Source organism: Desmodus rotundus, chromosome 10 (assembly GCF_022682495.2).
Source record: "Desmodus rotundus isolate HL8 chromosome 10, HLdesRot8A.1, whole genome shotgun sequence".
Classification (NCBI taxonomy): Eukaryota; Metazoa; Chordata; class Mammalia; order Chiroptera; family Phyllostomidae; genus Desmodus; species Desmodus rotundus.
Genome location: NC_071396.1, coordinates 35221651 through 35234150, shown reverse-complemented (window position 1 = coordinate 35234150; position 12500 = coordinate 35221651). Strand labels below are relative to the sequence as shown.

General features: G+C 54.1%; 1 protein-coding gene across 2 annotated transcripts in view; it reads right to left on the bottom strand.

The window, feature by feature from the left end:
- Positions 1 to 4865, bottom strand: part of SEMA4B (semaphorin 4B) — a 32084-nt gene extending 27219 nt beyond the window's left edge. Inside the window, exon 1 of one of the 2 annotated variants that reach the window (XM_053912826.2) lies at positions 4650 to 4865. Coding sequence is in view for 1 of the 2 variants with exons in the window: in XM_053912821.1 (XP_053768796.1) it covers positions 4281 to 4284 (4 nt within the window). In the remaining variant the exon portion in view is untranslated. Of the gene's footprint in view, positions 1 to 4280; positions 4300 to 4649 lie in introns of those variants that run through there. The other variant, XM_053912821.1, reaches the window with a different exon arrangement.
- Positions 4866 to 12500: the final 7635 nt, after the last annotated feature.

Below are 12500 nucleotides of genomic sequence, written 5' to 3'. Positions count from 1 at the left end.
CCCCTCCTGAAGTAGCACTGCTCCTCGATCCGGGGTTCTGGCTGGCAGGCTGCCCAGCAAGCCTCGCACACATGCACTGGCCTCGGCCCAACTCCCCGGGCCTTGGGCTCCCTGCCACAGTCCCCCCCACCCCGTAGCCCTGAGCCCTCATCTTATGCCAACTTGCAGCTGCAGCTCTCTGCCCTGCCCTGGCCGGGCACCCCACTGGTGTTTCCTCCCTGGGGGCTGGGCATCAATGCATGTTGCTGAGGAAGCGACAGTGGCTGGCACGCCCTGTGTGTGCTTTTAAATCAGCCAATGACTTCCAGACCCTGGTGGCAGGGAGCCTCCTCAGGGCAGTGCCCTCTGAAGCAGAGGGCATTCCCAGGCCAGCACTAATACAGCTGGCCGTCGCACGAGCAGCCGTTCGCCAGGTCCAGCAATAAGCGCCCTCATCCCGGTTCCCCAAACCGTATTCGCCTCTACTGGACCCCGGTGCTTCCCTCGCTAATTAAGCACAGGAGGCGAATCTCAGCAACTCTGTGGACTGGGAGGGAGCAAGCCACACCACCTGTCTGGACCGCAGCAGCTTCCTCGTCTGTGCCTCGGGAGCAGACAGACTCCATGGCAGACAGGGGAGCCGATACAAGTGCCCACAAAGGGACTGGCATGTGGCAGAGGCCTAGGGGACAAAGCCGTACTCATGTCTGTGACCAATAACTCAATAACTTGGGTTCCCCACCCCGAGGACCCCCTTCTGGTCTCTTCCTTGGGCTCAGCTGCCTCCCTCAACCCAAGTGCTGAGGCTGCAACTCTCACTGGAAGAAGGAACCAGCCCGCCCGGCCCCAGCCCGGGGTGCGCCTGCCGTGGGCCTGTCGGGGCCTGAGCTGGCCACTCCCTGGGAGGGGATCGCCTGCCCCAAGGGGCTGTGGTGCAACCAGCAGGGCTGAACCTGTCCCTGCCCCGACAGGGTAGAACACGCAGTCGCTCCTGTCACTCCCCTGTCCCCCCACCCCACACAAGCTCAGGAGCGGCCCTCTGCCTGTGCCCTCGAGCCTGCTCACCTGGGGGCCTCGAGAGCCTCGGTAGCTGGCCCCGGGTGACGCCTGGCACCCTGCCACCCTGAAGGGGCACGATGACAGCTCAGTGACGACCTTGCCCCTGAAACCGCTACAGCCACGCGCAGTGGGGAGGTGGATGTTCTTGGCCAGTTGGGAGTGGGGAGCAAACGGTGGAAAGGGCTAGGAGGGAGTTCTGGCTTCCAGGTTGGCTCAGCACACCTGAGGCCCCTCCAGTTGTAAGATCCTGAGAAATCGGGCATCTGTGTCCCCGTTTTCCTGCCAAGTTCTTCCTCCTCAAGTCCCTCTCCAAGCCCCAGGCCCGTGGCATTGTCCCAAGGAGGAAAGAAGGCCCAGGCCAGGGCCCTTCCTCCACCTTCCTTTGCAGAGTCCCAAGGTTCTCCCCTCAGCTCCTCTGACCCCTGGGGCTTCCCAGCCACCTCAGGTGCCCTGGTGGCTGCCACTGTCCCAGACAGAGCCTTGCTCTACGTTCGGCTCTGCCCCCACAGGAGGTTCCTTGACTTCCTACCTCTCCAAAGACTGCACCAGCAACCTGCTTTGCCACTCTGTGTGGCAGGGCGCCCACCTGCCACCCTAAAGCACCGGCATCAGGAGACACCCCTTGCAGAGAGTTGGAGTGAGGGCAACCCCGATGAGCCAGGCCTGGGCAGGAATCTTGCACACCAGCCAGCGGGGCCCAGGACTCCTTTGGAGGGATGGTGTCTGCCTGTGGAGTGAGCCTTGGGCCAGAGGCCACCGTGAGGCGCTAAGCAGGCCCTAGCGGATGAGGGCCTGGACTTGGGGTCTGACCCCCCCCCCATGTAGGCTTATCTCCAGCTTCTCCACCTAGCGGTTTCCACAGGGACCCCACAAACCCCCTGAAAGGGAGTGTTCCCGCCTGGCCTCTCCCAGACCCTTCTTCCATGACCGCTGCCTCAGTTTCTTCTTCGCAGCCTGTGAGCAGTCTGGGAGAGCTGGGAGCCCCTGAACCCCAAGGGTGGGCTTCAGGGACCTATGAACTGAACCACGAGAATGATATATGCTGTCCCGTGAGAAGGATCAGTTTTCATCTGACTTCAAAAAGATCATTGTCCCCCTTTCCCCCTCAAAAAAAAGAGTGGGAAACCATTTATTTAAGGTTTTCCGCACAGGGCACTTTCAAAATTAGCCTTTATCAGGTAAGTAAACAAAAAAAAATATTCCTCCTTTTGGAGTAGTTATATGACTTTGACCTGCGTTATTTGGCAAACTATCCCACCTAAAGCGCAGCTGACATTTATAAGGCTATGCTGATGGAGCACTTCCCGTGAGGCGCTGTGCTGAGCTTCCACAGCCCATCAGTGATTTCACTCTCGCGACAGAGTGAGACAGGAACTATTCTATCTCCCCTCTCACAGATGAGAAACCAGCACACGGAGAGCTTCAGGGACCTGCTAAGCTCCCCCAGGTGCTCAGTCACGGCTGGGACGGGAACCCACGTGGATACTCTGCCTACAGGTGGACTTTCAGCCAGGGCTTTGTCTGCAGGTATAGCGGTCCCCTTCCTGCTGCTCCTTCCCCCCTCCCACTTCCCTCCCGTCCTTCCTTCCTCCTTCACGCAGCACCTATTTCTGGTGCACAGGCTGCCTTCACAGAGTTTCCACTTGGTCAGCATCCCCTAGATCCCCTTTTCCCAGAATATACGCATCCTTGCCACATTTCTTTGGAAACACTCACTCCCTCCCAGTCTCCATCACAGGTAGGGGCCAGGGCCAACCTGGCACAGCCCCAGCCCTGCTCCGGGCTCCCAGGCCAGAGTCATGCTGGCTCCCTCTGCACTCTGCCCGGCTTCCGCTAAGGCATTCATTACGGAAACGCTCACTTACGCAGCACATCCCTCTCTTCCCATCTCTTCTACAGGCTCCCAGCCCCACACAGGCACCCGGCCAGCCTCCACCAGGTTTGTCCTCTCCACCTCCCTCTGCACAGCGCTTGCCAAGAGCCAGGTCCCCAGTAAATGTTTACTAAATGAGTACATGAGTTGTCTGCTCTAGCTGAGCGCCTCAAATCATTTCCAAATGATTCACTCCAGGGTCCCTTCCCTGGACCTCTTTACCCACCTTCCTCTGATCCCTTTCAAAGGGAAAGGCACCTCACTGCTGTGGGAAGTCCCATTTCCCTGCTTAAGGGTCGCTGAAGGGTTTCTTGTTCCTACAGCCTCAACAGATGGCTTGGCTTCAGAGGAGAAGGTACGTGCAGAGTCGGGGAATGTTTGGCTCTGGGGGATTTATTTAGAGAGGTCCCCCAGACGCTTCGGGAAAGCGAGCCCCAAGGCGCAGGGGCAGCATGCCTGACATAGGGGCTTTTTCTGAGGTTCTCCTCGAGGTTCCAGCCTCCTTCCCTCATCTTTATGTCACCTGCTGCCAATGTGCCTGGCTTTGGGGGACCTGTCCCCCAGCCCCCCAAAGCTTGAACACCAGCTTCCAAGGAGATATATCACCGACATTCCTGAGTTTCACTAAGAATGATCATCCGGGGACACAGCCCCAACCTGGAAGTCAGGGAGCGGGGTTCAAATCCCTACCGTCCCAACTCCCTGTGTCATCTTGGGAAGTAATTTATGCTCTGGGTCCAGTTTCTCCCATGAAAATGAGGGATGGGCCCTAGTTGGTGTGGCTCAGTGGATTGAGTGCTGGCCTGTGAACCAAAAGGTTGCTGGTTCGATTCCCAGTCGGGGCACATGCCTGGGTTGCGGTCCAGGTCCTCAGTAGGGTGCGCACGAGAGGCAACCACACATTGACGTTTCTCTCTCTCTTTCTCCCTCCCTTCCTCTCTGTCTAAAAATAAATAAATAAAATCTTTTTTTAAAAAAAGAAAGGAAATGAGGGATGGGACCACGTAGATTTCTACATCTCTTCCAGTTCTAAAGCATCCATGGGGGGAAAATAAAAACCCACACACTTAAAAAAAAAAAAAGTGTGCTTCCTTGTCCCTATGGCATCCCTGCCTTACAAAAATCCCATGGTTTGTAAGTCAAAGGGTATACTCATATTACAGGTGACGAAATATGAGTAGAGGTTGATGACCTTCCCCAGGTGATCCAGGGCACTCGGGTCCTTTTGCCAGACCACACCTGCTCCAAGGAGGCCACTAGAGCTCCCTCATTGCCAGGATCCTATCTTCCCTTCCCTCCTATCCCCTAAATCCGCCTGTCATTCAAGGAGAAGCAATCAAGACAAAACAGCCTAACTCAAAGGTCATACCCATGACGATTCGGAGAAGGGGCCCGGGACTTTCCCAAATTCCAAACCATTTCCCTCCAGAGCCAGGATTCCTGCCTCTCGGTTTCAGGTGTGGCAGTAGGGGCTGAAGGTCGTGCTAAAGGGATTGCGCGCAGAAGCCGCGGAGCCACGCGAACAGGGGCCCAGGGGCCCAGCCTCCTGCGCTGCGGAGGCAACAGGCTCCACCGGTGGCGGGCACTGTTGCCCATCAGAACTTGCAGGTGGCGCCCTCTTGGAGAACGCCCGGCGGGAAGTGGGGGCGGTGGCATTCCCATCGGCCTCGCGCTGGTCCGCCCACTCCCGGGGCGAAGCTCCCGCCAAGCTCCCGCCCACCCTGTCCCCTGCGCCTACCTGGGAGTGTCCCTGCCTGGGCGCGCGCGCGCGCGCGACCACCGTCCCCGGCGGGGTCACCTCTGCGGCGCGCTTCCACTTCCTGCAGTGTCCCCAGCTGATCCCAGCTGCCAGGCCTACCCAACGCCTTCCCTGGGGACCTGGAGTGTCGCCACGAACACCCTCGGTCCGGCGCAATGTCCCCGGAAACGCGGGTCTGCTGCCAAGCCCCGCCCCGCCTCGCCCTTGTTTACTGGAATTGTCGGGAGGCGCCCAGCAGGCCCCCCTAACTACCACCGGCCTCGGGCGTTGAAGGCCACTGTGGACACGCTGCTATCCGCCCTTCCCCCAGCCGGAACCTGCCCCGACCAGGGCTGTGCAGGCCTGGTAGTCAGTGGGGCTGCGCGCTCCCTGACCCAGGGCAAGTTCCTTAACCTCTCTGAGCCTGCAGGTTCTTCATCTGCAAAGTGGGCATCAGGAGAGCCGGGACCGCACAGGGTGAAAAGAGCAATTAGGGAGGCACACACCTGGCACCCGGTCAGCTCTCGGTAATGATAGACCTGTTTACGGAGGAGGAGGGGGAGGAGGGCGAGAGGGGCTCAGAGCCACCCTGCACGAAACCAGCTGTGACTCCGCCCACGGTCAGTTCTGCTCGGGTGGGCCGCGCGCGCAGTAACAGTGAAACGAAGCCAGTGAGATACGGTTATAAATATCTAGCACGTATCGAGTGACCTTGGCTCGGCCCTCCCCAGGGCTTGTGAGCTGGCTCTGCTATCTTCCAGGAAGGCCACAGCCGCTCTCAGGGCGGTTCCTGAAACGAACGAGTTCTGGGTGTGTACTCGGCTGAGCTGGCCCGAGCTGGCTGGTCGAGGGGCTGGGGAAACCCGAGGGCACGCGCCAGCATCGCCCAGGGCAGGGCCGGGCCCGCTGCGCCTCAGCGCCTCCTACCCAGATCCACCTGAGGGGCGACCACAGTCCCCGGACAATGCTCCCCCATAAAAAGAAAGAAGCGGTTGTCCTCTCTCTGCCGAAGTGAACACACATTTACTACAAAAAGGTTGGAAAACAGAAAACCAATAAAAAAATAAAAGCATCACCCATGATTTCACTCTACCTGGAGACTACCACTGTTAGAATTTTCTAAAACTTTTTTTTGAGATACAAGGTACATGTAAAGTGCCCAAGTCTTCAGGTTAAGGGTGTTAATATTTTAGTGACTATCCTCCTGTCTCTTTTCAATGTAGTTATTCATGTGTAGCTTTTATAAAAAGAATTATTTGGGGGCCCTGGCTGGGTAGCTCAGTTGGTTAGAGCATCGTCCTGATACACCAAGGTCGTGGGTTCCATCTGGGGTCAGGGCACCTACGAGAATCAACCAATGAAGGCATGAAAAAGTGGAGCAACAAGTGGATGTTTCTCTTTCTCTCTTTCTCCCTTCCCTTCTCTCCAAAAAAACCAATCCATAAAAATTTTTAAAAATTATTTTGTACATAATCGTAAACCTTCCCTAGGACAGCAATATATTTGACATTTTTCCATAACATTAAAACTTCTTGCAGCCCTGGCTGGTATGGCTCAGAGGATAGAGCGCCGACCTGCGAACCAAAGGGTCGCTGGTTCGATTCCCAGTCAGGGCACAGGCCTGGGGTGCTGGCCAGGTCCTCAGTAGGGGGTGCATGAGAGGCAACCACACATTGCTGTTTCTCTCCCTCTCTTTCTCTTTCCCCTGTCTCTGGAAGTGAATAGATAAAATCTTAAAAAAAAATAAAAACCTTCTTGCAGACCTTCATCATTGTAAATGTATTCTAGCATATATACGTATGACACATTTTCAACCAACTCTCTACTCTTAGTAACTTCGTTTCTAACTGCTCATTATGGTAAGTCCTGTCCAGATGCACATGCTTATCATTAAGCCTCTAAGCACTTCCTCGATTATTTCCTTTCACTCCCAGTATTCTTCCTTCCTCTTCACAGTCCTGCAGTTGGTTGCGGCGCCCTGAGTTTCACAGCTGAGGCAGTGCTGCTGACTTGTGCGAACGACTTTAACAGTCGTGCAATCATTTCAGCCGTTCTACAGCGAAAACAATGAAGGCAGGGACCTAGGCGAAGATTCAGCACTTCCAGTTCCCACACTGAGCACATCCTGTCCTGCGGGGCACAGGCTGCTCACGAACCTCCTGGAATCTAGGGCCTGGGAGCTCTAGGGCCATAGGCAGCCAGGACCTGTGCTTTCCCCAGACCAGTCCCCTGCCTGCTGTCCACAGCCGCCCTCCCCTCCTGTTCCCTTCCCAACGCGCTTTCTTCCTCCTTCTCTCTCCGCCCTGGTGCATCCCTTCTCCCTGCCCCTCTTCCTGCTTTTCCTCCCCCTGAAACCTTCTTCCAGCCTCCTAAAGCTTTACTCTGTGGAGAAAAGGTCTTATCTTTAATGTTATTGATCCCCCTCCCCGCTACCCCCTTCCCTGGCTGTGGACCTCAGGTGCAGAGAGGCTACACTTAGTCACCCTGTCAGCTCACAGCATTGTGACCAGGGGTCTGGTCCCCAGATGAATGTAGCTGTTTATTCCCTTCTGTCCTTTCCGACTCTCCTCCCTCTCCCTCCCCCACAGGCAGCCACAGCAAGGCACTTAATAATATACAAGCTTTGTTCCTCTGCAGTTCCTGCCAAAGGTGTCTTGTATAAGGGTTTACCCGTGCTTTTCTCTACCTTTTTATTTTGAAATAATTATCCATCCACAGAAAGTTACAAGACAGTAGTGCCCAGTGTCCCATAAACACTTCCCCGGCTTCCCCCCATGGTGACCTTACGGAACTGTAGTTCAGTGGCAAAACCAAGTGATTGGCAGGGGTATAATAATACTGTCCAGTAGACTACAGACCTCCTCATTCCGTTTCACCGGTTGTGTGTGTGGCGGCGGGGCGGGGAGGGAGGAGCTGTGTCGTCCTGTACTGTTCACAGCTGAGGTCCAGAGCCGGCAGCCTATGGTACTCGCCACCCCGCACTCAGGCCTCCTCTGTCTCTACGGCTCTGCCGTGTGGACAGACTCTCCCGGAAAGGTTCCAGTTTGCAGCAGAAGGTCCGTCTGCCCTGCGGGGCCTGCACCTCCTCCATCTACCCCTCCATTGTACTTTGTCGCCCACCCCTCCCTCTCCCCATTCACTCCTCAACGCGCTGAAGCATGCTCAGTTCTCTCCCACTTAAAAAAAAAGTTTCTTTACGTGTACAAACACACAAATATGCCACGACTTCCTTCCACATCCTGCAGCAAGCTCCTTCCCGCACCATGGGTCCTTCCAGGGTGGTTCTCCTCCACTTCCAAGCTGCACCTAAGCCAATCCTTAGCACTGCTTCTGGACCTTCATATGTGCACATACAGGGGAGCCTGTATACATGCATGCTTGGACACCGCAGGCCTGGGGTGGTGACGAAGGTTCTGCTTTTTTATGTTTTTTAATTCTTACCTAAGGACATGTTTATTGATTTTTGAGAGAGAGAGGAAGGGGAATGGGACAGAGACAGAGAAAGAGAGAGAAACATCCATCAGTTGCCTCCTGTATGTGGATGGAACCCAAACCTTTTGCTGTACAGGACAACGCGCCCCAAGCGAGTCACCTGACCAGGGCGAGGTTCTGCATTTTAATACGCTTCCAGATGCAGGTGCTGGGTGCTATTCCCCATCAGCGAAGCTGGACATCCCGGCTCAAACATCTCCCCCGACCTTCCCACATGAAGTCCACCCACCCCCAGGCCCTCCCAGCACCCCACCCCTGCTGTGTTCCTAGCCGCCCCTGTGGGGACTGGATTAGTCTGCTCCTCCAGGAATGAGTGTCCCCGAAGGCAGGGGACGTGTCTATCCGGGTTTACCTGGCCGTGGTAACACCAGAGGCTGACATAGTAGTGCCTGGCACTTAGTAGGTGCCCCATAAACAGTAGTAGGATGAATGAAGGAATGCATCGCTCAGTCAGTCAAAGCTGCCCGCTCTGTTCCCCTCTTAGCTCCTCTCCTCTCTTCAAGCCCTCTGCCCTGTCGCCCTGAGACCTGGGACCTAGAAAAAGACACCAGAGGTCTCGGAGGTCTCTGCACAGGCCAAATAGCTCAGATGGCGAGAGCGGCGTCCCAATACGCCAAGGTTGTGGGTTCAATCCCTGGTCACGGCACATCTAAGAGTCAACCAAGGAATGCATCAAGAAGTGGAACAACAAATCAGTGTTTCTCTCTCTCTCTAAAAATCAGTAAAGTAAAATAAAAAGTCTCTTCTGTGCCCTCAGGCGTGACCTACCTCCCCCAGAACACCCGCAGGAAAATAGGCCCGACAAAGTTTTCTAGGGCCTTGGAGATGGGTCTCGTTTTTTGTTATGTTGTTCAGGGTTGTGCGGAAAGGGTTAAAGTGCTTACAGAGAGCGAGGGCCCTCCCCCAGGCCCTCCCTGACAACTCTTGAGATGCTCTGCAAAGGTCAGATGTTTCCAGAATTTCAACAGACTGCCTGTGTCTGTTTAAAGGGAGAGACGAGTTCCCGGCCCCCAGCCAGCTTCCCAGCCAGCCCTCGTAGGCAGCTCTCGCCTGGTTCTGCGGGCAGCGGGCCAGATGCCCGGCCAAGTGCCCGGCCAAGAGTGCCTGCCCCTCCCCCTCCCGATGGCCTGGAGTGGGCCTGAGTTCTCCAAAGCCCAGCCTGAAGCCCAGGGTCTGGGGACGGTTGGCATGTCACAAACAGGGCACAACAGTTTGGGCCTGGGATGCCCCAGGGACGGGGGGGAGGGGCAGCTCCCCATGGACACAAAATGTATTCAGCTGAGAGGGACTGTATTCTGAACTGTCATTGTAGAGGTGAGGGTCACCAGAGACGGGTGGCTGTGATGTCAGGTAGAAAATCCCAGGCCCTGGCCAGGGGCTCAGTTGGTTGGAGCATCATCCCATTCGCCAAAATGTTGTGGGTTCAATTCCCGGTCGGGGGGCATACAGTAGGCAACCAGTTAATGTTTCTCTCTCACTTTGATGTTTATCTCTCCCTCTCCCCCTCTCTCTCAAATCAATAAAAACACATCTTCGGGTAAGGCTTAGAAAGAAAGAAAAAGAAAGACAGAGAGAGAGAGGAAGGAAGGGCGGAGGGAAGGAAAGAAGGACGGAGGGAAAAGAAAACCTGGCTTTCTCTGAGGCGTATCCGAACTGTCAGCGTCACTACTCCCAAGCTTCGGGACCATTATGAAGTAAAATCAGGGTCACCTGAACACAGACACTGTGATGCCTCGACAGCCCACCTGGTAAGAGAGCCGGCTGCAAAGTGGCTACTTGGTGGAAACGCTGGACCGGGCGACAATTTCCGTGGTGGGGGGGGTGTCGCCCAGTGGGAGAGTCCATCTCACTACTCAGAACGATGTGCAATGTAACACCTGTGAATTGTTTATTTCTGGAATTGTCCATTTAATGTTTCAGACTGAGGTTGCCCATGGATAAGGGGGAGAGTAATATGTATATATTTGGGAGATGTATGTATACACACACACACACACAATTGAATTCAAACCTAGTTCTGTCTGACTGCAAAATCTGTGTTATGTTTTTTAATTGTTGTACAGCTACTATGAAAATCAACGTGAAGAGAAGGGCTTGCAGGAGACGGTTGTTTGGGGCAGGGGGTGGACGTTCCCAGGGCTCACCGATATTTCCAGCTGCCTTCCCTCTGGGCACACAAGAGGAGGGGACCGACATCCACATGCTCTGGAAATTAGATGTAACCACGTGACTGCCTTTGGCCAGTGAAACGTAGGGGAAAGTGACCTGTGTCCCTAGGGGGGCCCATGCTTTCTTCCCTGGCACTGGTGACCCCTGAAGCCTCATGTGGGGAAGATGGCACCCTAAGATGACAGAGGTGCTATGATGACTCAGGTGCTGACTATCCTTTGCAAGCCATGTTGGAAATGAAGCCAAGAAATACATCTTTGTTGTTTTAGGCCACTGCCATGCTGGGGGCTGTTTGTTACCACAGCATACCCTAGCCTATCCTGACTGATGGAAGTGGTGATGGGGGAGTTCCACATCCGAGTCTACATTTTCCTGTAGTTTTCATCGCTGTACAAGGAGAAGATATCCATCTGTAATTCTGGGAGCATAACAGACACACTACTATGCGACGTCCCTCTTATTCTTAAAACCCACCATTTCCTAGATCATTTTACATAGATCTACCCCATTCTTTAAAAAAAAAATTTATTGACTGATTTTTAGAGAGGAAAGGGGAGGGAGAGAGAGAAACTTGATTTGTTGTTCTACTTATTGATGCATTTATGATTCTTGCACGAGCCCTGACTGGGGATCGAACTTGCAACCTTGGCATGTTGGGACAATGCTCTAACCAGCTGAGCTACCCAGCCAGGGCCTTACCCCATTCTTTTTAACAGCTATATAGTATTCTAACCCCTGGCTATACTGTAATGTATTATAACTGACCACTACAGAGAGACTTGTATGTTCTTTCCGTTTATTCACAAAGCGCACGCTCTAAACCAAGGCTAGTCTGTTGCAACATTTGTGGGAAAGGAAGCATTGATATTTACTTGTTCTCTTTTGGTTCTTATCTGGGAGTTTACAGCTCAGCGCTCTGGAGGGTGCACAGATGAATAAGCCAAGCGTGCCCGCGACCTTCCCAGGATTTACGCTTGAGGGGCTGGGGAGTGCCTGCGTGCATGTGCGTGAAGTGGGGGGCCGGCCCCAGAAGAGAAGGCAGGGCAGGAAAGCAAGTGTAGACGCAGCTTGGGCTGGACTGACCCGAACTAATGGGCTCAGGCAGCTCAGCTAACGGCCTGGAAACTCCAGAACTCTGAATAAGTTCTGACTCACAAACAATCATCCATAAACAAGTCATCTTTTGCTGCTTTTCTCCCAGCACAGGGCAAAACCTTTGGGAAGGGCTTGTGATGTCCATCATTAGCATCCTGAGAAACAGGCATTGAGGCCTCTTTCTGGTTCTTTATTTCTTTTCAGGAGATTTTTAAATTTTTTCAATTGCTTTTCAACATGAAAATGGCTTTTATTATCATTATTATTATAAAGGAAATGCTTGCTCATTGTGAAAGAAAAATCAGACAAAACCAAAATGCATAAAGAAGAGAATAAAATCACCTAGAGAGAGATGCCACCATTGGCATTTTGAAGTGCATCCTTTGGCACTGCCTCTGTGCGCACCGGTGCACCCACCCTGGCACACTGATAGAGATTTCTGCCCTCCCGTGGGGGCCTGCCCCGTGTTCCCCCATAGGGGGGCAGCCTGGTGCAGCTCGTCTTCTCCCTCCCTGCCGTAGATCTAGCAGAGGCCATAGTGGCCATGGCTCATGTGGCTCAGTGGATTGAGCACTGGCCTGTGAACCCAAAGGTCACTGGTTTGATTCCCAGTCAGGGCACATACCTGGGTTGTGGGCCATCTCCCCAGCTGTGGGCGTGTGGGAGGCAACCACACGTTGATGTTTCTCTCCCTCCCTTTTTCCCTCCCTTCTCCTCTCTCTAAAACTAAATAAATAAACAAAATTTTTTTTTAAATAAAAGGTCACAGCAAGATTTAATAAGCCCTTAATGAGCTTCATAAAGGCATTTAAACGTGGCGTTATGATTTCAACAATTTATGACGGGGGAGAACTCCACCTTCCATGCAGTTGGGAGTGAATTCGCAGACAGGTGAATGGGATGGGAAGGACCAGCTGGTTCAGCGGTTGACTTGTGGACCTGCCTTTGCTGTTTCCCTGCTGGGCAAGTCCCTGCCCCTCCTCTGAGCCTGGTCTGTAGTGGAATACATGTAACACCGACTGGGACTGACACCAAGTGGGACCCATGCCTCTGTGGGGCACTAGGTACTCTGTACCAGGGGCTGAGCAGAGGCCC